This window comes from Boleophthalmus pectinirostris, unplaced genomic scaffold (genome assembly GCF_026225935.1).
Source record: "Boleophthalmus pectinirostris isolate CB_2022bp ecotype Guang Dong unplaced genomic scaffold, ASM2622593v1 HiC_scaffold_22, whole genome shotgun sequence".
Classification (NCBI taxonomy): Eukaryota; Metazoa; Chordata; class Actinopteri; order Gobiiformes; family Gobiidae; genus Boleophthalmus; species Boleophthalmus pectinirostris.
The window spans coordinates 3,909,944-3,936,071 of record NW_026571190.1 but is presented as its reverse complement, the minus strand read 5'-3'; the positions used below and the strand labels follow the sequence as shown (position 1 = coordinate 3,936,071).

General features: G+C 44.6%; 1 protein-coding gene across 1 annotated transcript in view; it reads right to left on the bottom strand.

Moving 5' to 3' along the window:
- LOC110165654 (ophiophagus venom factor-like) overlaps positions 1 to 26,128 on the bottom strand; it is a 70,974-nt gene that overhangs the window by 19,649 nt on the left and 25,197 nt on the right. Inside the window, exons 16-24 of the mRNA XM_055158550.1 lie at positions 17,490 to 17,687; positions 16,319 to 16,471; positions 16,084 to 16,213; positions 15,923 to 15,991; positions 12,914 to 13,171; positions 11,797 to 12,028; positions 5,595 to 5,680; positions 3,358 to 3,497; positions 839 to 1,048 (exon numbers count right to left, since the gene is read on the bottom strand). Of these exons, the coding sequence (XP_055014525.1) occupies positions 839 to 1,048; positions 3,358 to 3,497; positions 5,595 to 5,680; positions 11,797 to 12,028; positions 12,914 to 13,171; positions 15,923 to 15,991; positions 16,084 to 16,213; positions 16,319 to 16,471; positions 17,490 to 17,687 (1,476 nt within the window). The remainder of the gene's footprint in view (positions 1 to 838; positions 1,049 to 3,357; positions 3,498 to 5,594; positions 5,681 to 11,796; positions 12,029 to 12,913; positions 13,172 to 15,922; positions 15,992 to 16,083; positions 16,214 to 16,318; positions 16,472 to 17,489; positions 17,688 to 26,128) is intronic.

Below are 26,128 nucleotides of genomic sequence, written 5' to 3'. Positions count from 1 at the left end.
ACCTTATATGTGAACTTTTTTCAAGTGCTTTGTCTTCTTATCATCAAGATAAATAATATTGTGCACAAAGGAGCACATTTAGTGAGTTAATCTGACATTAAACAGCATTTGACCAGACTAGCTTCTCACGCTCTGCTTCTGTCTCCGTGCGGGGCATGTATGTGGCCACACATTTATTACAGAAATATGGACTATAAATCTAGACCGTGTCAAAATTCAGTGCACAGTTTAACTGAGCATTTTTACAACTAAAGAAATCATTAGCAAACACATTAACTACAGTCCTAATGTGTAGATTCTGTCCACAAATTATTTACAGGAAGGCTATGTACTCACCGACTCACCAGTGACATAATGGAGATTAGCTCGGTTAGTTTATTCACTCGTCTTTAATGCAGATAATCAGATTTCAAGCCTCAAGTCTGAATTTTGTTTTTCATTCTTCCCCTTTTATTTCTAAACCAAGATAATCATTAAAACTGAATGCTTTTATTAATAAAGGTGATTCTTATGTGTTTGTAAAGAAAATATAAGATGCACTTTGCCTCATCAGCTGTAAACCTCACTGCACATCACTGGGTGGTATAGCACTGAATGCGATAGTAGTAGTTGTGACACTGGCAATAGAAGTAACAGTAGAAATAATAGTAGTAGTAGCAATAGCAGTAGTAGTAGTAGTAATAGTATTTTGTCTCTCATCACCATGCGTAGGTTCTTATGTGCTTTGCGCATAAGTGTTGATGGTGTAGTTTTGTACAAGTTGTAGTATTAGCAGTAGTAGTAGCAACAGTAGAAATAGTAGTAGTAGTAGTAGTAGTAGTAATATTTAGTCTCTCACCACCACGCGTAGGTTCTTCTGGACACCGTCGGTCATCATCATGTCTTTGGTGACCACTATCACCTCGAGGGGCAGGTGTCCCACAGCCAGAGGCACCACAGTGAAGGGCAGAACCACAGAGGAACCAGACTCCACCAACACCTCCTGAATGAAGCTGTCCCTGAACGCAACACTGCACATCTGCTCTGTCCTCTTCAGAGTCACACGCACCTAACACACAGAAGGACCAGGACTGAACCAGGACTGGACTGGACCAGGACTGGACCAGGACTGGACCAGGACTGGACCAGGACTTATATAACAACGTAATATAATTATATACAGTGAGGAAAATAAGTATTTGCACACCCTGCTATTTTGCAAGTTCTCCCACTTAGAAATCATGGAGGGTCTGAAATGTTCATCGTAGGTGCATGTCCACTGTGAGAGACAGAATCTGAAAAGAAAAATCCAGAAATCACAACGTATGATTTTTTAACTATTTATTTGTATGATACAGCTGCAAATAAGTATTTGAACACCTGAGGAAATCAATGTTAATATTTGGTACAGTAGCCTTTGTTCGCAATTACAGCGGTCAAACGTTCCCTGTAGTTTTTCACCAGGTTTGTACACACTGCAGGAGGGATTTTGGCCCACTCCTCCACACAGATCTTCTCTAGATCAGTCAGGTTTCTGGGCTGTCGCTGAGAAACACAGAGTTTGAGCTCCCTCCAAAGATTTTCTATTGGGTTTAGGTCTGGAGACTTGTTAGGCCATGGCAGAACCTTGATGTGCTTCTTGCAGAGCCACTCCTTGGTTATCCTGGCTGTGTGCTTCCGGTCATTGTCATGTTGGAAGACCCAGCCTCAACCCATCTTCAATGCTCTAACTGAGGAAAGGAGGTTGTTCCCCAAAATCTTGCAATACATGGCCCCGGTCATCCTCTCCTTACAGTGCAGTCGCCCTGTCCCATTTGCAGAAAAACACCCCCAAAGCCTGATGCTACCACTCCCATTCTTCACAGTAGGAATGGTGTTCTTGTGATGGTACTCATCATTCTTCTTCCTCCAAACACAGTTAGGGAATTTATGACCAAAAAGTTCTATTTTGGTCTCATCTGACCACATGACTTTCTCCCTTGAATCCTCTGGATCATCCAAATGGTGATTGGCAAACTTAAGACGGGCCTTGACATGTGCTGGTTTAAGCAGGGGAACCGTCCGTGCCGTGCATGATTTCAAACCATGACGTCTTAGTGTATTACCAACAGTAACCTTGGAAACGGTGATCCCAGCTCTTTTCAGGTCATTGACCAGCTCCTCCCGTGTAGTTCTGGGCTCCTCACCTTTCTTAGGATTGAGACCCCACGAGGTGAGATCTTGCATGGAGCCCCAGTCCGAGGGAGATTGACAGTCATGTTTAGCTTCTTCCATTTTCTAATGATTGCTCCAACAGTGGACCTTTTTTCACCAAGCTGCTTGGCAATTTCCCCGTAGCCCTTTCCAGCCTTGTGGAGGTGTACAGTTTTGTCTCTGGTGTCTTTGGACAGCTCTTTGGTCTTGGCCATGTTAGTAGTTGGAGTCTTACTGATTGTATGGGGTGGACAGGTGTCTTTATGCAGCTCACGACCTTAAACAAGTGCATCTGATGTAGGATAATAAATGGAGTGGAGGTGGACTTTTTAAAAGCGGACTAACAGGTCTTTGAGGGTCACAAATCTAGCTGATAGACAGGTGTTCAAATACTTATTTGCAGCTGTATCATACAAATAAATAGTTTAAAAATCATACATTGTGATTTCTGGATTTTTTTTTTTTTTCTTTTCAGATTCTGTCTCTCACAGTGGACATGCACCTACGATGAAAATTTCAGACCCCTCCATGATTTCTAAGTGGGAGAACTTGCAAAATAGCAGGGTGTTATTTTCCTCACTGTAATTATGTAATTGTGTAAGGATGAATTGCCCCCTGTATATTTAATATTTTTAATAATTATATTTATTAATGAATTCATTCACTATTTATATATTTTTGTAGCCTCCTAGGACCTGGCGTCCACATATGTGGACAAATATGTCCAACGCATTTTGAGTTGTTCAGGCACTTAATAGTTTTTGCAAATCATTATTCAACTGTGACTTTATTGTGTTCCATCAAAATAATTAAAACATAAAAAGAATGTTTTATATATCCTATGTGAACATAATTTTTCTCAGAAACTACATCATGTAAAAATATAATTCTTTGCTTTTGCTTCATCAAGTCCCAATCAGCCCAAGTGCCCAAGAGAAATCAATAAAGCATGCTATACAAGAGTTCAGGTACTAGGAGTTTAAAACATATCTTGAATGAAATATCATGAAATGAAAACCATAAAGAGTTTTTAAATGAAGGACCCTAGGAAGACTAGCAGGCCCTAGGATACATCTAATGGGGATTATACTAAATAAACAGTGAACAATGAACCAAGACTGAACCAGAACTCAACTAGGACTTAACCAGTGCTGAACCAGGATTAAACCAGGACTAGTTGCAGACCTCTCTGTTGTCGGGGGAGTAGTTGTAGACCACGGCTCGGATCTGCACTTGTTCATTTCGGGCGACAGAGTACGGCAGCTTCAGATCCACAAAGAGGGGCTTCCAGGCTCGGACGTTATAAGGCTCTGCCACACAGAAGCCTGCAGCGAAAAACAAGAGACCGTGTCAGACATTATGTATAAACAAGAAGACTGAGGGAGTGTGACGTCACCCATAGAGTTCAGCTCCTGTCAAATGGAGGTAACGAGGCTAGCACATATAGCAGCTAATCTAGAGCCAAAATCCATATTTAGAAATCCAAGCAACAAAGGGCCAATCAGGAGTGAGGCTGTTGAAGGTAATGCCCCTTCCTGCTGGTTTGCCTGGAAGCAGGTGCTTAGCACATGGATATATTAAAATAACCGGATAGAGTGTTGCTGCTTGTAGCTGCCTCCAGTTGAAGTAGTGACACTCACTGGTACTACAGCAAAAAATTCCCTGGACTGAGAGAGGATTTTTCTCAAAGAGCACAATGTAATCACAAACTGCTCGTGTTCGGCTGACAGGGACCTACAACTTTCAAAAATGTTGGATTTTGTGGAGATTTTTTTTAACCTATTTTCAGATCATAAACTTTTTCTCAGCTCAAAATCCTACAGTTGTCTTAAAAAACACTTTATAATCATTAGCTCCGGCTCTGCTCTGCTCTAGCTCCTCTTGCTCTGATTGGTCAAAGCGATCACGTGATACACAAGACCGAGCTCCATGCGTACACTCACGTGCATTCGCTTTTGCCCGCGGGAGAAAAGAGCATTACTGCGCATGCTCAATCGGCCCACAGCCACCGGAAGAACCTAGCTGGGCTAGGCTGATCTGGAGTCATGCGACATTGATCTCAGACTGTATAAAAGAAGTGGACTAAGTGAGTATGATGTCACCCATAACGTTCAGCGCCACTCAAATGAGGCTCCTGATGCTAACGGCTACAGGAGTGAATTTGGAGCCAGGGTCCATATTTGGAAATCCGACCGTGAGCATCAGAGCAACCACAAGAGCCAATCAAGATTGAGGTCATTCAATGTGCCGACCTGTGTGAATAAAATAATCTGTATAAATCTGGTATTACAGAAAAATATAAAAGACAATACTTCCAGTAGCTTTCACCGTTTTGTGTATATGTGCGGTCTATGGTTGTGTGTGGAGCACTGCCACTTCAAATGTGCATTTTATGCATTGCTGTAAGATTGAAGAGTGAGTCATCTTAAATTAGTCTTGATGGGCAAGAATTTCACATTTGTCAAAACTAGGTGTTTACACATCCATACAGGTTATTTAACTAATAAATCAATTACCATCAGTTTATTTTATATATTTTACTTACTGGAAAAACTGCACATCAGGGTCTTTGAAGGTTTATTGACACAATTAAATGCTGAACAAGCCATGATGAACAGTAAATGAATCTCTCTCACTATATTTTAACAGAACAAATTAAAAAGTACAACAACCTGAAAAAAGTTGTCTAACATGTTAAAGTTGTTAGATGCTCCTTAACGAACTGTCATCCAACATAGTTAAATCCACAAACAAAATGGCAGCAGTCCAGTGATAGTTTTATTAAATGTCTTGATCCACTTGTTAAAGCCGTGGATCTGGCTAAAGCCCAGAAAAGTTGTGCTGTCATTGGATAAATGTAAATGTCATTCTAACCTTTCAAAATGGGGTGAGCCCCCGACAGTGGAAGGAGCAGGAGAGCGGGAAGGGGGCTTAGCAACGAAACGCACGAGCTGTCAATCAAACCTGTTGTTAATGCTAATTTATTCATAAAATGGGGGAAAATAAGTATTTAGCATCTTTAGCATCAGAAAAAGTGAGCATGGCTCCAAAATTTCAACGGGCCATAACTCAGGAACAACTGAAGGGATTGAGTTAAAATTTGAGATTTTTAATTTGGTAATTTTAGAATTTTTTTCTGCCAAATCTGAGACGACTCATAGGGGAGGGCGGCTGATTTCATATGGACTGACCCTTAAGGCAAAATCTACGTCAGATCTACCCTAATATATTAATATGATTCATTTTAAACTAAATCATTGCCTACAATTTCCCTTAATGACAAAAAAATCTCCAAAAGTGACTTGGTACCATTCATTACTGCTAATCCACCTTCTGCCAAAATGGCGTCTCTGTCAAGATGGTAAAATGTGATTTCGTTTAGACCAGGACTTTTGTTGTAAATACAGTAAATAAATCCAGACCTGTTTGAGCTGAGGTGCTGATGGCCATGATGCCCCACTCTGTGATACTGTCAGGCAGGGGCTCCTCTAGATTCAGAGAGGAGAGCCTGAGGAGAAGAAACCAGGGTTAGACCAGAACCAGGACTAAAAGAGGAATAACCAAGTCTAAACAAGGACTAAAACAGGACTAAATCAGGACTGCACTAGGATTAAACAAAGACTAAAGAGAAGAGGCTGAGAAGACAAGAGACCATGGTTAAACCAGAACTAGACCACTACTAAACAAGGACTAAACCATGGCTACATCCAGGGTTTATGGAGGGGTTAACAAACCAAATTTAATGCTTTGTGTAATTGTGCATTGTGTAACTTTTCTGGTGGAGGGTCCGTGAAATATATATCCATGGAATTATATATATATCCATGGAATATATATATATATATATATATATATATATATATATATATATATATATATATATATATATTTATTTTTTTTTTCTCTGTAATGTTTCACAGTATGGTATTAAACCTTTCTGTCTTATTGTAGACCAATCCAGACCAGGTTACAGTTACAGGTCAGATCTGTGGAGAGGCGACCTCACACACAGTCAATACACCTGTTTTCCTAGGTATTTCTGGGCAATAAAACTACCTGTGATTTAATAAATGTCATGTAAAGCTGTTTGTTGTCATATTGTGGAACATTCCAGGCAGAGCAATGGCATATCCATAAAAACAAGCAGGTTATGGACCCCCAGAAAACTTGAGCAGTGCATCTTCAAGCTTTCTTCTTCGTCAAAGTGACGATTTTGTGACACTCAGCAGAATGACAAGAACCTTTAGATAGTTATTATGATACAAAACATTTATAAATGTATGTAGGTTTCGGACCAAATTCCACCCAATATCTTTTGTATTAGAGATCAATGCATTTATTGAAAATGCTTCCAGCCAAAATGACAGACTCACTATACACCACATTCCAAATTATTGTGCACATTGTGTTTAAGTGTCATGAATCAATCTCAGACACTTGTGCCAATTAGTTTGCGAGGTAAGTCCAATTAAAGGAAAAACTACTTAAGAAGGATGTTCCACAGTATTAAGCTCTAGAGGCAACTCACCAAAAAGTGTGAAATAGATATTTCAGGAAAACTTAAGCATGATTGTCATAATATTAAGAGATTTGTAGCTGATTCAGAGCACACACAGATTTGTCCAGCTAAAGACACAATGAGGAAGGTTTCTGCTAGACAAATACAACGGATTAAGGGAGCAGCTGCTAAAATGCCATGACAAAGCAGAAAACAGGTATTTGAAGCTGCTGGTGTCTCTGGAGTCCACAAACATCAAGGTGTGGGATCCTCCAAAGCAGGGGTCTCAAACTCAAATTACCTGGGGGCCACATTAGATAAAGTCTGAGTGAGGCTGGGCCGCATTGAGTATTCGATAAAAAGCGGGAATTGAAGAGAGAAAATGAACAACGCGCAACACACTTTCTTAATCTTTAAGAACAGTTCAGAACATGAAAATGTATTTAGAACTTAAGTTTAAACTAATACGTCTACTCTTCTTCTTTTGCCTACTTCTTTCTGGTTGAAACCTGGCTACACTTCACCTTGCACAGCTGAGAGATATTTGGCTTGCAGGAGGAAGCACATGAGATCCTCAGGATAGATTGAAGATGCTTATCAGTGAGCCTTGACCTGTAGTTTGAAGGTGCTTTCACACACTTTCACTGGTGTGAACGCGAACCCGGGTCCAAACCATAGACAGCAGGTCCAAACGAACTATTCGAAATGCATCATGGGGGAAACGCGTCTCCTTTGCCTGAAATGACACGCTGTACGTCTCCAACGCAGTAACAGATTGTTGTCTAGATGCAGCCGCGATTCATTTTCGAATTATTTTACAAACAATGGCCAATACAGAGAATGTAACACACGAAGATCAGAGCAAGTACGTGCGAACGTGTGGCTCCAGAGTGAGTCAAAGTTGGGGTTGTGTACTTCTGTTCAGGACCTGCACAGAGGTCCCGGTGTTCCCCGTGATCATGTAGGAACCAGCATTTGTTATTTTAGGCTTTAATTAACTAAATAATTTTATGGCAATAGGCAATCGCCCATTCAATTGGTTCACCTTTAAAAAATGTCCTGCTTTTAGCCTAGTGTGAGAAATACAGTCGGACTAGATCCAAACCAGAGTCCCGAAGATGCAGCTCCGGTTCAGGCCGGGCTCAGATGACGTGGAGCGGGGAGTAAAAAGCGCTTTCCCCGGGAAGAACCAAATGCGCGGAGGGCGGACACCAGCTAAACTGGATTCACGCTTCTGTCCGGATGCTTTGCACCACCTCGGAACCAGCCGCGGTTCTTGAGCGCGGAGGAGCGCTGTTGGCTGCTGCTGTTACCCGAAATCTGGGCTGATGCGGTGAGTTTGTACAAAGTTCTACGTTACGTTGCTGTTTTATGAGTTCATGGTGATAAGATGAGAGGACGACCGGTATCAACAGGGAACATCAGTGTTGGTTACTGGAGGTATCACTGTTCTACCGGGATACAGAGGCTCGTTAATCGGACCAGTTTTGGTTCGTTTGCCGGTGTGAAAGCGGACCACACTGGAGTATATCTGCTTCTTATATGTCAAACATGGATGGAAGATGCTTGTTTTTGCCTCGTATTTTTTGCTAACATGTCGCCAAGCCTCTGGAATAGATCATTGCAGTTTTGTGGTGCTTGCATATTGATGGGACAGCTGTGTTTGCCGCTGAGTGTGCGTGGATTTCAGCGACACATATGTGGAGCTTGGTCATCGGGTTGCCAGCAAGTTACGCACCGAGTGTTTAGCAGGTAAACAGATTGTCAAAGTTTTTTTTATTTCTTATTAGCCCCTCCAATAATGGTCCCATACTTATGAACAGGGGGATTCTGTCAGCGTCTCCTCTGCTCTGATACTGTGGTTGTGGGAGCATGAAGTGAAGTGCGCACACGTGTACCACCATGTGTGGTTTGTTTTGGTTCTTCGGTGACGCCGTCTGTGCACATGTACTGGTATTAACAGATCCACTTAGACTCCTTGCTTCACAACTGCTGTAAATAGAGTTTTGGGATGTAAACTGCGTTAATAATCTGTTGTTGTGAATCTGCATGGGCACCGATTGCAGCTTCATCTGTCAGTGCGGCCCGCGGTAGGTGGGTGGGATTGTGCGTACATCTGCCACTGGCCGCACTGACATTCTTTGGAATTAAGTGGCGGGCCGCAAAAAATCCTTCCGAGGGCCGCAGTTGGCCCCCGGGCCGCGAGTCTGAGACCCTTGCTCCAAAGGCTTGCAGTTATGCATAAACCTTGAATTTGCTCACAAGCAGAAACAGCTCCAGTGGACCCACAAATACATGAAGACTCATTTTCAAATAATCTTGTTCCCTTGATGAGGGCCGTGCAACCCTGGAAGGTCAAGATGGATGGAGTGGTGGATGGTTGGTGGATGGCCACCACCTCCGTGAAGATGTGAAAATGACCTCTGTAAAGTATGTGGAGTTTATGACTGACCATGTTCTTACATGGTACAAAAAGAAGAACTGTGCTTTCCATAGCAAAATCATCTTCATGCATGACAATGCACTATCTCATGCTGCAAGGAATACCCGTAAATCGAGAGCTTTGCCTTTCGGCTCAGCTCCCTCTTCATCACAACGGTCCAATACAACATCCTCATCACTGCTGTCGCTGCACCGATCCGCCTGTCAATCTCATGCTCCATCCTCCCCTCACTCGAGAACAAGTCCCCGAGATACTTGAACTCCTCCACTTGAGGCAAGTACTCTCCACCCACCTGGAGAGGGCAAGCCACCTTTTTCCAGTCGAGAACCATGGCCTCGGACTTGGAGGAGCTGATCTTGATCCCAGCCATTTCACACTCGGCTGCAAACCACCCCAGTGCACATTGCAGGTCCTGGCTTGATGAAGCCAACAGGACATCATCTGAGAACAGCAGAGATGATCCTGTGGTCCCCAAACTGGTCCCTCCGGCCCCTGACTGCACCTAGAAAATCTGTCCATAAAAACAATAGAACAAAAACAACAGAACTGGTGACAGAGGGCAGCCCTGGAGGAGTCCAGCATGCACTGGGAACAGGTCTGACTTACTGCTGGCAATGCAAACACAGCTCCTGCTCTGGTCATACAGGGACCGGACAGCCCTAAGCAAAGGGCTCCAAACCCCAAACTCCCAGAGGTTCCACTATCAGTCAGATTCTCCACTCCAGTATAGAATCTCCAGTAGAATGAACCTTACCGAGGAGGCTGAGGAGTGTGATTCCTCTGTAGCTGGAACGCATCCTCCAGTTCCCCTTCTTAAACAGAGGGACCACCGCCTCTGCCATTCCAGAGGTACTGTCCCCGACCGCCAAGTGATTTTGCAGAGAGATGCCAGCCAAGACAGCTCCATAACATCCAGAGACTTAAGATACTCAGGACGAATCTCATCCACCCCTAGAGCCTTGCCAATGAGGAGCTTGCCAACCACCTTAGTGACTTCAGCCAAGGTGATGGACGAGTCCGCCACTGAGTCCCCAGCCTCGGCTTCCTCCTTGGAAGACGTGACGGTGGGATTGAGGAGATCCTCAAAGTATTCCTTCCTACTGTCTGACAACATCTCCCACCACACTGTAAACAGTGTTGGTGAAGAACTGTTTCCCCCTCCTGAGGCCGTGCAATAGTCCTCTTCCATGGCCTCTCCAAACTCCTCCCAGCCTTGAGTTTTTGCCTCTGTGACCGCACAGGCTGCACCATGCTTGGCCTGCTGGTACTCATCAGCTTCCTCAGGAGTCCCACGTGCTAACAAGACCCAACAGGACTCTTTCTTCAGCCTGACGGCATCCCTTACATCCTGTGTCCAATACCAGTACAATGCAGTGAGAGACCTGTCCCCGACTAGAAGGCGCAGGGACGTGACCCTCTCGTTCACCAGGGTGAAATCCAACATGTGGCAGCTGAGCTGTGGTCCACACCCACATCAGCCCACCGCCACTCCTCGCAAGCAATGCCAAAGAAATGGGGAGTCTAACCTTCCTCAGTTGGGTTCCAGAGCCCAAGCTGTGCGTGGAGGTGAGGCTGACTATATCTAGTCAGTAACATCAACTTCCCGCACAAGCTTGGGCTCCTTCCCCCCCACTGAGGTGACATTCCATGTCCCCAGAGCTAGTCTCCATGTTCGGAGATTCGGTTGTCAAGGCCCCTGCCTTCGACTACAGCCCAGATCTCCCTGCACCGGCCCTTTATGGATCCTCCCAGGGCTAGTGGGTCCAGGGGAGGACGGCCCCGCATCACTCTTTCAGGCTGTGCCCAGGCGGGCCCCATGGGGGAAGGCCTGGCCACCAGACGCTCACCGCCAAGCACCCACCCAAGGCCTGGCTCCAGGGTGGGGCCCCTATAACCGACAACATAGCTCCCAGGATCATATGTATGATGTACATACTTTAGACACAACACTCTCTCTTCTTTGTCCACTGCACTTGAATGTAAGCAGCATACACATTTATAGAAACAGAAATAAAAGGCCAAAACCAAAGTTTAACAGTCAGCACTACCAGAGCCTGATGTGGGGCACTTGGTTCTGTGATGCAAGCAAACAGCCTGAGTCCGAGTGTGGGCATGCAGGACATGTTTCACATCAGAGTGGCAACTTTTCTGCTCCAAGCCCAAGGTTCCACAAGTGTGCCCCCACATCGGAACACAATGCACACCTCACCTGTCCACCTCGAGCACTTGCTCTGCCCGGTCAGGGTGCTCTCTTTGCCTGAGTCAGGGTGCAGCTCCCGGACTTAAAGTTAGCCTCTATAATCAGCAAGAAACCCGGAGATGACTACCTGCTAGTGGGAATAAAGATCTGGCGGTGTTCGGCTTAATGGCGTGTAAATGTTACTGTCCCGGTCGTGCTATGCAACATATAGGCTGCATTTACGACAGCAAAATTTACTTCCTTGAATGTATTGTAATAAATATGAGCTAGATATGAGAAATATTTTTGGTACAGCCGCCAATATTTTTTGATGCCACTTGAAATTAAGTTTAATGCTTTTTAAGGGCTTAATTTTGGCAGAATTCCATTGAAATTCTAGCAAACCAGGGCTAAACCAGGACTAAACTAGGGCTAAACCAGGGCTAAACCAGACTGAACTAGTTGTACACCTAAAGAGACTGAACAGGACTAAAATCCTCGTACCCTCTGCTGTGGTCAGCTTTGGAGGGCACAGGCAGGTCCTTCCAAAGCCACGACTCCTGGAATTTAGACCTGAGAGTCACGCTGCTCTCATCCAAGTCCTCTTCCCCCCAGTCCTCTTCCTCCTCCTCCACCTCCTCCTCCACCTCCTCATTCTTGAACTTGTACATTCTGGCCACAGCAGCTGACGAGGCAAGAGCCACTAGCTGTTCCTCTGCTTCTAGTAAGTCCAAAACTATTGAAAATCAGACACAAATCAATATTAAAACTAGTATTGAAACTAGATACTTGCGGTACTAAAAACATTCATACACATACGCCAATATAGACCAGGGCTAGATCAGGGTTGAACCAAGGGTTAGGGTTAGGGTTAAACTAGGACTAAGGGTGCATACACACCGACAGTAGTTGATGCGCACCAAATGGTCCATTCAAACTAAAAGCTCTTAATTTGGTTAATTTTCGTTGGTGTGAAAGTATCAATCGCGCTCAGATCTGCACTAAATGAAGCGGCCTGAGACCTCAAAAAAGAGGTGGTCTCGGGTCGCTTGACTCCGCAACAAATGCCAAATTCTGGTGCAGTCCCTCCAGTGAGAACACAAACTCGGGTCTAATCCATACACAGTGGGTCCAAAAGAACTATTCGAAATGTATCATGGGCCTATGGGCATATAGCCTACCTTGTGGGTCTTTGGAACAATCTTCATCTCATAGTCAGCATGACCACATCCATGAAAACAGAGCATCTTCTCTGCCTGAAATGACGCGCTATACGCCTCCAGTGAAATAACAGACTGTTCTTCAGATGCAACCGTGACACATTTTCGAATTGGATAATTTACCAATACAGACAATGTAATAAACAAAGATCAGAGAAATTACGAATGTGCGAACCTGTCGCTCCATTGTGAGTCAAAATTGTCTTTTAATTATACCGGAAAGTAAACACTGATGATTGCCTGGTGCATACTAAATAATCAAACTAGCGGTGTGAAAGCCTCCTAAATCGGGACAGAACCAGGACTAAACCAATACAGAAATAGGACTGAACTAGGACAGAACTGGGACTAAATCAGGACTAGACCATGAGTAAACCAGCACACACTCAGGATGTACTTACCAATCGGCTCCACGACCCCATCCCATCTCATATGTGCGGTAGGGGGAGTGGTGGCAGTGGTGAAGCTGGGCATGGCAGTGGGCATGTGGGGGTCGATGGGCTCGCCCCGGTACTTGCCACAGCAGTGTCTGAAAGCCCGGATACACTCCACTCCCTCTGAGATGTACAGGGACCTCCGTGTGCATGAGTACCACATCGGAATGTCCCTGAGACCATCCACACAACAGCGGCGCAACAGCTCATCTTTGTACTCCCGTTCTACAGAGGAGGCACCAGAGTTAGACCAGGGGCCTCATTTATGTGCTTACGCACTAAGCATTGCATAGGCACCCTCTACGCCAACCGCGGGATTTACAAAACTCCTCCTAATTGCTATCAAAGTCTTTCTTAAACCACTTCTTGTGCAAAGTGAATATGAAACACAAACATTTTAATCAAAGATGTCAAATGTGTCGCATAAATGAGTTTCCTTTAACTAAACAAGCAACAAAACTGTAGTGCTGTAACAAAATAATTTTGTAAAATATACCAAAAAATACTCTTGGCGATATATCGATACAGCAGCCCACAATACTGATAGAATCCATAAATACAGAATTCATTAAAAACACAATAATTACAATTCATGAATCCATAATGAAGTGCATTATGCAGTACAAACAATTACTAATTGTTCAGTAGCCTAATAGACACTGGCAGAAAGGAATACTTAAATCTGTTCATGTGACAGCGTGGGGCCCTTAACCTTCACCCTGAAGGTAACAACTCTTACTCCGAGTACAGAGTGGGCAGAAGGTAAGGGCTGGGCGATATGGATCAAAAAATATATCTTGATATATTTTGCTATATCTCGATATACGATATATATGTCGATATACGTTCAAGAAAAAATAACCCTAAAACTGAAAACTGCAAAAACAAATCTGCCAAATTCCACGAGGTCCTGTTTTTTTTTTTAAACTGAAGTGTAAGAGGTCGGCAGTTCATATAGGAACATTTAAGATTACAAAAAACCCTAATTACATAAATAATAATGTAACTGTAAAATAAAATAAATAAAACATATTTCCTTCTTTTCATTCATAAATAAAACAACTCAACGCAAGCTCATCTTTGCATTAACTCAGATTATTAATTAAAATATTCTGCATAAATAAACTTTACATTGCTAAACTTTACAATAAATAAAGCATAATGACTCTAGAGCCACATCAGCCCGTTTGCAATAATAATGTGTTTAATGCAGTTTTGCGCATGACTCATTTGCATAAACAGCACTTCCCGTGCAGCTCAGCTCGTTTAACTTCTTTCGGGCTAAAGGACGTGACTCGGTGGAATATGAGGATGTGCTGCTGATGGTTTTGTCTGTAAATGGTGGAAAAGGTTCGTGGTGCTTGAAGCTTTTCACTGGCACCAACTTTCGGCGTTCACGGCGACAGTGAGGAGAGAAGAGGCGGAGAAGAGACATAATATTTTCATTCACGGATTCATCCACTCATACGGACGACGGTTTTCTGGATTATTTCCCCACATGGAATTATTTTTTGGAAAAACAACTTGATATTCTTTTTCTGTGGATTATTACGGATTTATTGAGTACAACTTTTCATGGATTGAACGCGTTTTGGACCGACAGAACCGGCTCAAAGGTAAGAAACGCGTATCTTATTCTTTGTTATGATGTGAATTTTTAAGTTATAGCATTTTGGGCTCGTTGTACGGCATAAAATGAATGATATGGTTGTTTTATTGATAAATTAAGCTTTCAAACTATGTATGGCATGCCAGTAGTGAAAACAATAATGAAGGTGAATATACAGAGTGAACATTTTTTATTGGAAAATCGCCCGGCCGGCGGGCGGGTGGATGGTAAGTGGTTATAAATAGATAAGTCGCACTGGAGTATAAGTCGCAGGACCTTCCAAACCATGAAAAAAAGTGCGACTTATAGTCTGAAAAATACGGTATATGATATGTGAGAATTCATATCGAGTTTAAAAACTATCTCGATATATTTAAAACATCGATATATCGCCCACCCCAGCAGAGGGTCATTCAGGATCTTATTGGCCTGGCGCAGAGTGGCCTGCTCATAGTTGCTCTGCATAGACAGGGGCTCCTGCTCACCCACAATTTTTTTTAAGATGCACAGACAAATGACCATAACAGGATCTACCTTAAAAGATTCTCCAGCCCAGCATGATAAAAGATCTGTGTGATCCTCTTTTCCACACCATGGGCACTTAAGCGATGCAAGAAGCACAAACGTTGTTGTAGTCTACTACACAGGTGATCAATGTGTGCGCTCCAGGTTAACCTATTGTCAATAAAGACACCAAGGTACTAGGTACATGTGCCAGTCAACCTGGGCAGTAGTTTGGTTGTGGATCACAACTGGCCTATGGTTACCAATGCCCCTGCGATCAACACTATTTCTTTACATGCATTCAAAACTGCCAAAATATTATGATGTAATTTAGTCTGTTACTTTCTAATTTAAATTATGAGATCAGTCATTGCAATTACTTTTATTTTTGTGTCTGTTTATTTTAAGCCTTTGAAATGACTGTGTGGTGCTGCATGAGTCGTTCGCCCCTCCCTCTCTCTCTCCTGTCTCAGGCAAACCCACTGATTATCGGCTCATGTTTAGGGAAATCTCAATCAGGAGTCAATTTGCATGCTCCTTTTATGGAGAAGTGAAGGTGTGGAGCGGGCGTGATGTGAAGTGGTTTCATGTATGCAGATTCTAGCTGCAGGTGGGATCTATAAAGCACAGATTGTGGCGCACGCCTCTGGTGGCCACTAAGAGTACGCACTAGCTCAGGAAAAGTCTTAGGTAGTCTTTTAGAAATGAAACCCCGGGACTAGATCAGGGTTAGACCAGGATTAGACCAGGACTAAGACAGGACCAAACCAGGAGTAAACCAGAAGTAAACCAAGTAAACCAGGCTAAGACCAGGACAAAACCAGGCCTAGAACAGGACTTCATATGTTTCACTTAGTACTTACCAAGTGCAGCTTTGCGCTCTACGAGATCAGCAGAGCGTCTCCACCTGGAGCTGCGTGGGCACTGCAGAGCTGTGGACAAAAGCACATGCATGTTTATTTATTTACTGATTCTGGAGTGAGCAGAAGTACAGGAGAGGGAGTTAGGCTTGTGTCAGCCGGACTTTGTCTGAAGTCGGTCATGAAACCGCTGTTTGTGAGGAAGAGCAGTCCAGCATCTGAGAAGACTCCTCTGGCACTGGCCCCTCCCCCACGTGAACAACCCAGGTCCCCCCTCTGCAGCACGCCCCACACCTGCACACAGTATGTACAACAACCTGTTAGTCCTGGTGTAGTCCTGGAGTAGTTCTGGTTTAGTAGCAGGAGCAGCAGTAGTAATAGTAATAGGAGTAATAGTACCTTGCTCTGGGTGAGCCTGTCTCTCCGCAGCAGAAACACAGAGTTGTCCACAGCGACCAGGCTGACGGTGGAGCCGGGCTCTGCTTGTACTCGCAGGCGGAGCATCTTCCCAGGCATGAGGTCAGTGGGTGTCCCCTGTGGTCCCACACTCAGCTGGAGGACACAACAGTGGGGTTACAACTAGAGAACCAGGGTGCTTAAAAAAGTGTTAAGTGTACAGGCTGCAGTACGTTCTATCGATGCAATATCCCAATAAACCATTTCAGCCCTGGAACTGCCTTTGAAGCTTTTGTTTTACCCTTAGTTAAACTGATTCAACCCTTCATCTGCATCAGCAGATGTTAAAGATTTTCTATTGACATTCTCAACTGTACCAAAGGTGAGGCTGGGTACTTTTTTTGTATTTTTTTATGTAAATGAATGGCTAATATTATTAAGAAAATACTGTTCAATCCTTGAATTACTTTATAACTGTTCATTTGTATTTTAAAACATAGTACTTGATGTTCAGTTATAACTCCAAACAAAAGCACAAGCACATGTAAATGAACCAGAGCACAACTGATCCTCACTTGTATTGACATGTGCTTCAGTTCACTTTTGTTTTTGCCACATACAGCAGTGTTTTGTTTTGATAAATCACATTACTCTTTTACTGCTTTACTGCTTTTAGATACATCTTTACACACATGCGCTCTACACTGGATATATACACCGCATTTGGGAATTACGCTTTTCCCAGGACTGACAATTGAGAATTCTGGCGCAGTCTGCGAAGCAGTGTATGCACTGGCTCACTGACACGGGCATTTAAAGCCAAGGAACCGAAATGTTAATATTTCGGTAACCAGTACTTACCGACCCTTTTCAGTCGGTTCCTACATGGAACTGAGTTTCAGTCCCCAGCCCTAACAAAAGGTAAAACTCATATTCAAAAATAAAAGCAACAATCTCAGACTGTTCTTATGTATTGCAGAGTAAAACTACCACTAAACTGCTACCACAAAACTAACTTAATGACATCACAAGGTGAAATGGAGCTTTTTGAACTGCAGACAGCCTAATCATCCAGGATTATTCAAACATGTGTAAATGAAACAAAACCCAACTCCAGGTTTGTTTTAGATGAGGTAACAGCATTAGAACATGGAGATATAACAAGGATCCGTACCGTCCTCACACAGGACTCCTGCACCTCCACATAGATGGAGTCAGCCACCACCTCCTCCTCTATGGACCAGGGGAGTGAGTAGAACGCAACGACTCGAAAAGAGGGCATCATTTCTGGGGTAACACTGAGCTGTATCGCCACCACATGCAGGGAGACATCCAGCCGCTCTGATTTGATGATACTCCCTTTGTTCAGCACCTACACACAAAACACATGGTAAATCTGATACTGTTATACTGTACTACTGAGAGGCAGACTTGAGCAATAGGTTGTTTTCTTGAATTTGATGATGTCATAATCTCAGAGGGAGGGTAGGGACCTATTTATACTGGGGGTGTTATACATTTATCTCTATGGTGGAATGTGCAGCAGTTACCATGGTGAGAGACTCGTTTAACAGCACAAATCAGATCACCTGTTGCAGTTCCAGCTAAACCAGTTTTTTATGGTCAGATTGTGTTAAAATAAAGCTCAATTTAAAGTCTAGTAGAGCTTCTGACAGAGAATTGACTTCAGTTAGTGTCACACCCCCATGGAATGATGACATAAGCTGCAGAGTATAAATATAACTCTATGAGTGATTCATGGTTTTTGAAAGAAATCTCCAAACTTATGATACACATATGTTGAACTAGGGCTGGACAATATGGAGCAAAAAATACAACTCGATATATTTTGCTATATCTCGATATGCAATAAAAATCTTGATATCTGTACAGGAAATACCCCCCCCCAAAAAAAAAAATACTGCAAAAACAAATATGCCAAATTCCACGAGGTCTTTTTTTTATTGAAGTGCAAAGAGGCAGTTCATGTAGGAACAAAGTGGTTATGTGACATTTAAGATGACAAGTCCATAAATACATAAATAATAATTTAACTGTAAAATAAAATTAAATGGTAAATGGTCAAATTTTTCTGTAGCACTTTTCCACCTCACCCATTCACACACCAGTGTACACAGACAGTAGGGGCAAGGTGGGTTAAGTGTCTTGCCCAAGGACACAATGACAGCATTCATCTGTGGGAGCTAGAATCACACCAGCCAACCTGTGATGTTTATTTCAAGAGCTGGATTCGAACCACCAACCTTCAGATCAGTGGGCGAATGCTCTACCAACTGAGCTACTGCCGCCCTAAACAGTACATATTACCTTTTTTATTAACTTTTCATTCAAAAAAGAAACCAACTCAACTCAAGCTCATCTTTGCATTAACTCTGTTAACTGCATGATAACCAGAACCATGAGCTTCTTCAGCAGAGGAAGCTTGGGAGGTTCCTTATTTTAATAGATCTACAGACGTGGACAAAATTGTTGGTATCCCTCAGGTAATGAAAGAAAAATCAACAATTTTCACTGAAATAACTTGAAACTAAGAAACACAATAATAAATAAAAATTCCTACAGAAAGAACAAAACTGTGGCAGGTAGAGGGTGCTCTTGGAAAAAGGATCAAAACTTAGCCGAGCACAAATATGCAATTAGAGTTAAGAACCAGGACTACCCAATGGCTCACCATTTTTGTGAATATCATAATAGCAATGACACTCTGCTTCGCATTGAAGGTATTGAACATGTGAAACAACTGGCAAGAGGTAGAGACAGACTTCAGAAATGAAATCAAAGAGATGCTTTCTGGATTCATAAACTAAGAGCATGTGAACATCTGGGTCTGAATGAGGACTTTGATCTGTCTTGTTTTTTATAAATATTACATTTACAACCACTGTAGGCTGATAGAGAGAGAGAGCCTCTCTGTCTCTCTCTGTCTCAAAACAAAGTTATTTTAAATATATATATATATATATATATATATACACACACACACACACACACACACACACACATATATACATATACATACATACATATATATATATATATAAAAAAGGCATTTCACCTTCCACGGTGGTTGGTCTCTCACCCTCATTCAGCTCGGGTCCTCTACCAGAGGCCTGGGAGCTTGAGAGTTCTGCGCAGTATCTTTGCTGTTCCCAGTACTGCACTTTTCTGGACTGAGATGTCACTTGTTTTTCCCGGTATCTGTTGTAGCCACTCTACCAGTTTGGGGGTTACAGCCCCGAGTACTCCAATCACCACAGGCACCACTGATGCCTTCACTTTCCAGGCTCTCTCCAGCTCCTCCTTGAGCCCCTGGTATTTCTCTAGTTTCTCGTGTTCCTTTTTCCTGATATTACCATTGCTTGGTATTGCGATGTCCACCACCACGGCTCTGCTCTGTTTCTTATCCACCACCATGTCTGGTTGGTTCGCCATCACCATTCTGTCAGTCTGTATCTGGAAGTCCCACAGGATCTTGGCTCGGTCGTTCTCCACAACCTTTGGAGGTGTTCCCCACCTTGATCCTGGGGTCTCCAGCCCGTACTCTGCACACATGTTTCTGCACACTATGCCCGCCACTTGGTTATGTCGCTCCATGTTATGCTTTCCCTGCCAGCATCTTACACCCCGCAGTTATGTGCTGGACTGTCTCAGGGTCTCTTTGCACAGTCTACACCGTGGGTCTTGTCTGGTGTGGTAGATCTGGGCCTCTATTGCTCGAGTGCCCAGGGCCTGCTCCTGAGCAGCCAGGATCAGTGCCTCTGTGCTGTCCTTCAGACCAGCCCTCTCAGGCCATTGGTCGGATTTCTTGATATCAGCCACTTCAGTTATGTTCCGGTGGTACGCCCCATGTAGGGGTTTGTCCTGCCATGATGGTCCCTCCGGCACCTCTTCCTCTGGACACCACTGTCTGAGACATTCTCTGAGCACCTCATCTGTCGGGGACTTGTCCTTGATGTATTCAAGGAGCTTGGATGTTTCATCCTGGACAGTGGTTCCCACACTCACTAGTCCTCGGCCTCCTTCCTTCCAGCTTGCTATATATATATATATGTATATATATATGTGTGTGTGTGGTGTATATATATATATATATAACAATAATAATGGCATTGATTTAAAAATGGAAATAGTGACGTTAATGATGATGATAATAGCATTTAATAATCACAATAACCACAATATATTATTAATTAATAATAATAATAATAATAATAATAATAATACAGTTAATAATTGAAATAATAATGGTAATGATATTAATAATAGTAACTCTGCAGCACGGCTGCTGACGAGGACCAGGAAGAGAGAGCACATCACCCCGGTACTGACGTCTCTGCACTGGCTCCTGTGAGCTTCAGGATAGATTTTAAAGTTCTTTTATTGGTTTATAAAGCTCTTAATGGTCTTAGTCCTATTTATTTATCTGATCTGCTTTTATCATATGAGCCCTCTCAGACTCTCAGGTAGTAGTCGTTTAACTGTCCCAAGAGTCCAAACTAAAACTCACGGTGAGGCCTCATTCAGCTTTTACGGCCCCCGTTTGTGAAACAGTCTACCTGAGGATCTGAGGTCCGCTGCGAGTGTTCATATTTTTAAAAGTAAACTCAAAACGTATCTTTTTAAATTAGATTTTAATTGAAACTTTTACTTGTTTTATCATTATTATTATTATTATTATTATATTACTACTATTTGCTTTTAATTAAATTACCATTATTTTATTTAGTCTCCATCTGTTTTTAGCTCTCTATTTATATATTTACTATAACAGGGTCTCAAACTCAAATTACCTGGGGGCCACATTAGATAAAGTCTGAGTAAGGCTGGGCCGCATTGAGTATTCGATAATTAGCGGTTGCACGGGGAAAAAAGAGAGAGAAAGAACAACATGCAACACTTTCTTAATCTTTAATAACAGTTCAGAACATGAAAATGTATTTAGTTGTCAATGTTTGAGCTGAAGTAGACTTCATGTGAGGACACCACTGCTGAGAGCAAATCATAAAAAAGTGAAACTGGATTTTGTCACAATGCAGATTGACAAGCCACAAAGCTTCTGAGAGAATGCCCTTTGGACAGATGAGACAAAACTGGAACTCTCTGGCAAAGCACATCAGCTCTATGTTCACAGACGCAAAAATGAAGCACATCAAGAAAAGAACACTGTCGCTACTGTGAAACATGGAGGAGGCTGGGTTTTGTTCTGGGGCTGTTTTGCTGCATCTGGCACAGGGCGTCTTGAATCTGTGTGAAATACAACGGAATCTCAAAACTATCAAGGTGTTTTGGAATGAAATGTGTTGTCTAGTGTCAGTGGCCTCAGTCATAGGTCATGGGACTTCCAACAGGATAATGACCCAAAACACACAGCTAAAAACACAAGAATGGCTAAGAACAAAACATTGGACAGAAGTCTCAGATTGTGCAGTGCAGATTAGTGAAAAAATCATTCACTTTGGTATAAAAGCATGAAATTTGGCACAGGTACTCTCTAAGGGTCACTATTTTGGAAAAAGGTGTTGGCCACTAAAAAATTCAATATGGCGGCCATTTTTCAAGATGGCCGCGATTGCTAATAAATGGTTATTATATAAATTCATTATAAAGTATTCAAAAGTGATCCAAGCATAACATTTGATATAAATACTCTCTACAGAACATGATAATGGAAAAAGATGCTTGTCACAAATTCAAGACAGCTACCATTTTTAAAGATGCTCAATTTGTGGCCATTCCAGCTTGTCAAAGCCTGATCTCGTCAGATCTCAGAAGCTAAGCAGGTGTAGTGTGACTACATCTGGCCTCACATGAGCACCAAAATATGTAGGAGAAATTTACATGGGCTCAGCGTGATACCGTGATGTAGGGGGGGGGTAATTGATGTTACAGATTAGAATTTAGGAATTCTAAATTAAAGCAGCACTCATGTGGCCTTTGTGAGTGTTCGGCTCTGACTAGAAGTAAATTTGGGGGCACCACTCAACAAATGTTGAGAAATATCACCAATCCAATTTAATCAATTACCTATGTTAATTAATTAATTAATTAATCATTAATTCAACAACTGATCTGAAGTTTCATAAATTCTTGACCATATCAGTGACCTGCATATTTTGAAATGACATCACTGGAAATAACATCACTATTCAACAAAGCAAACTGTGGTTTATGAATATTTATTGACCAAGTTAAACAGACAGCATTTAAATATCAAATATGCACATGATTGTACGTCGCTCTGAACTGGTGTCTAGAGATGTGAGATTAAACACAACTTTAAGAGTTTATCTAAAGTTCTGTGCTGAGTCTAGATTGATGAAGCAAGCCATTCTGTGAAAGTGCGCATACAACCCGGGGAGTCTGGAGCTTTCCAGTCACCATGTGGTCCTGTTGGGTCCAATGAAGGTTTGAGTTTCTCAGGTGGTTGGTTCTGAAGAATCAAACGCAATGAAACGGACAAAGGCCACGTGATATGCCGAATCTTCCAGGCTCAGTCGGTGTCAGGCTGAGGGACACTCTCCTCTGTTCCAGAGGACTGAAGGACACGTTTCTGTGTCTACGAGGTCTAACAGCACTGGTCACAGATTAAGGCTAATCAATCAAAAGACTATGTCTGCAAAAATGCGAATGCTAAAATTTGGAAAAATGTGAAAGCTTCGCTTTCAAATCAGATCAGCTACAGGTATTTGAATAAAAACACGTCAAGCAACGGGCACAGCTTTGAACAGAGGGAGAACTGGGGCGTTGTCCTCTTGTTCAGAGTTTCATTTCCCATCTTAACGACAGACCAGGCTGAGAGAGACTTTGGTATATTTATTACATAAAACCATCAGTGGAGGTGATTGGCTCAAAAGCTACGCTCCTGGTTTAGTCTTGGTTTAGTCCCGGTTCATTCCTGGTGTAGTCTTGGCAATCAGCTTGGCAGTTGTAGTGTGTATATATTTATGCTAATGACAATGGTTTAGTCCGGTTTAGACCTCCTTGAACCATCACCTTATCGTGGTGGAGGGGTTTGAGTGCCCGAATGATCCCGGGAGCTATGTTGTCGGGGGCTTCATGCCCCTGGTAGGGTCACCCAAGGCAAACAGGTCCGGGGGGACGGGTCAGACGAAGAACGGTTCAGAAGCCCCTATGATGAGTGTACCAGCAAGGCCAGTTACGTCGCCCCGATTGGCGTCACCGGGGCCTCACCCTGGAGCCAGGCCTGGGGTGGGTGCTCGCCAGCGAGCGCCTGGTGGTCGAGCCTCCCCCCACGGGGCTCGGCCGGGCTCAGCCCGAAGGAGCGACGTGGGGCCGTCCTCACGTGGGCCCACCACCCGTGGGAGGATCCATATGGGGCCGGTGCAGAGAGATCTGGGCAGCAGTCGACGGCGGGGGCCTCGGCGACCAGATCTCCCGACATGGAGACTAGCTCTGGGGACATGGAATGTCACCTCGCTGGGGGGAAGGAGCCTGAGCTTGTGCGGGAGGTTGAGCGTTACCGACTAGATATAGTCGGCCTCACCTCCACGCACAGTTTGGGCTCTGGAACCCAACTCCTTGAGAGGGGCTGGACTCTCCATTTCTCTGGCGTTGGCCGCGGGGAGCGGCGGCGGGCTGGTGTGGGCCTGCTCATTGCCCCACAGCTCAGTCGCTGTGTGTTGGAGTTCACCCCGGTGAACGAGAGGGTCGCGTCCCTGCGCCTTCGGGTCGGGGACAGGTCTCTCACTGTGGTGTCGGCCTACGGGCCGAACAGCAGTGCAGAGTACCCGGCCTTCTTGGAGTCCTTGGGAGGGGTACTAGACAGTGCACCGACCGGGGACTCCGTTGTTCTCCTGGGGGACTTCAACGCCCACGTGGGGCAACGACAGTGACACTTGGAGAGGGGTGATTGGGAGGAACGGCCTCCCCGATCTGAACCCGAGTGGTGTTTTGTTATTGGACTTCTGTGCTAGTCACAGTTTGTCCATAACGAACACCATGTTCGAGCACAAGGGTGCCCATAAGTGCACGTGGCACTTATGTGCACGTGCACATAAGTGCATGTGCCCTGGACACCAGGACACCCTAGGCCGGAGGTCGATGATCGACTTTGTAGTCGTGTCATCTGATCTCCGGCCGCATGTCTTGGACACTCGGGTGAAGAGAGGGGCTGAGCTGTCAACTGATCACCACCTGGTTGTGAGTTGGGTTCGCTGGCGGAGGAGGAAGCCGGAAAGACCTGGCAGGCCCAAGCGTGTAGTGAGGGTCTGTTGGGAACGTCTGGCGGAGCCCTCTGTCAGAGGGACCTTCAACTCGCACCTCCGGGAGGACTTCTCCCGGATTCCGGGGGAGGCCGGAGATATGGAGTCCGAGTGGGCTTCATTCTCGGCCTCTATTGTCAATGCAGCTGCTCGGAGCTGTGGGCGTAAGGTCTGTGGTGCCTGTCGCGGCGGCAACCCCAGAACCCGATGGTGGACACCGGAAGTAAGGGATGCCGTCAAGCTGAAGAAGGAGTCCTATCGGGACTTGTTGGCTCATGGGACTCCTGAAGCAGCTGACGGGTACCGGCGGGCCAAGCGTGCTGCAGCCCGTGTGGTCGCGGAGGCAAAAACTCGGAGCTGGTAGGAGTTCGTGGAGGCCATGGAGAAGGACTATCGGACGGCCTCAAAAAGATTCTGGCAAACCGTCCGGCGCCTCAGGAGGGGAAAGCAGTTCTTCACCAACACTGTTTACAGTGCGGGGGGAGAGCTGTTGACCTCGACTGGGGACGTTGTCTGGCGGTGGAAGGAATACTTTTAGGATCTCCTCAATCCCACCGTCACGTCCTCCCGAGGAGGCCGAGGCTGGGGACTCGGAGGCGGACTCATCCATCACCCTGGCCAAAGTCACTGAGGTGGTTGGCAAGCTCCTTGGTGGCAAGGCTCCGGGGTTGGATGAGATCCGTCCTGAGTACCTGAAGTCTCTGGATGTTGTGGGGCTGTCTTGGCTGACACGCCTCTTCAACATCGCGTGGCGGTCGGGGACAGTACCTCTGGACTGGCAAACCGGGGTGGTGGTCCCTCTGTATAAGAAGGGGGACCGGAGAGTGTGTTCCAACTATAGGGGGATCACACTTCTCAGCCTTCCCGGTAAGGTCTATGCCAGGGTACTGGAGAGGAGAATCCGGCCGATAGTCGAACCTCGGATTCAGGAGGAGCAGTGTGGTTTTCGTCCTGGCCGTGGAACACTGGACCAGCTCTACACTCTCCATAGGGTGCTCGAGGGTTCATGGGAGTTTGCCCAACCAGTCCACATGTGTTTTGTGGATCTGGAGAAGGCATTCGACCGTGTCCCTCGTGGTGTCCTGTGGGGGGTGCTCTGGGAGTATGGGGTCCGGGGCCCTTTGCTAAGGGCTGTCCGGTCCCTGTATGACCGGAGCAGGAGTTGTGTTCACATTGCCGGCAGTAAGTCAGACCTGTTCCCGGTGCATGTTGGACTCCGCCAGGGCTGCCCTTTGTCACCGGTTCTGTTCATTGTATTTATGGACAGAATTTCTAGGCGCAGTCAGGGGCCGGAGGGGGTCCGGTTTGGGGACCACAGGATTTCATCTCTGCTGTTTGCGGACGATGTTGTTTTGTTGGCTTCATCGAGCCAGGACCTGCAGTGTGCACTGGGGCGGTTTGCAGCCGAGTGTGAAGCGGCTGGGATGAAGATCAGCTCTTCCAAGTCCGAGGCCATGGTTCTCGACCGGAAAAAGGTGGCTTGCCCTCTCTGGGTGGGTGGAGAGTCTTTGCCTCAAGTGGAGGAGTTCAAGTATCTCGGGGTCTTGTTCACGAGTGAGGGAAGGACGGA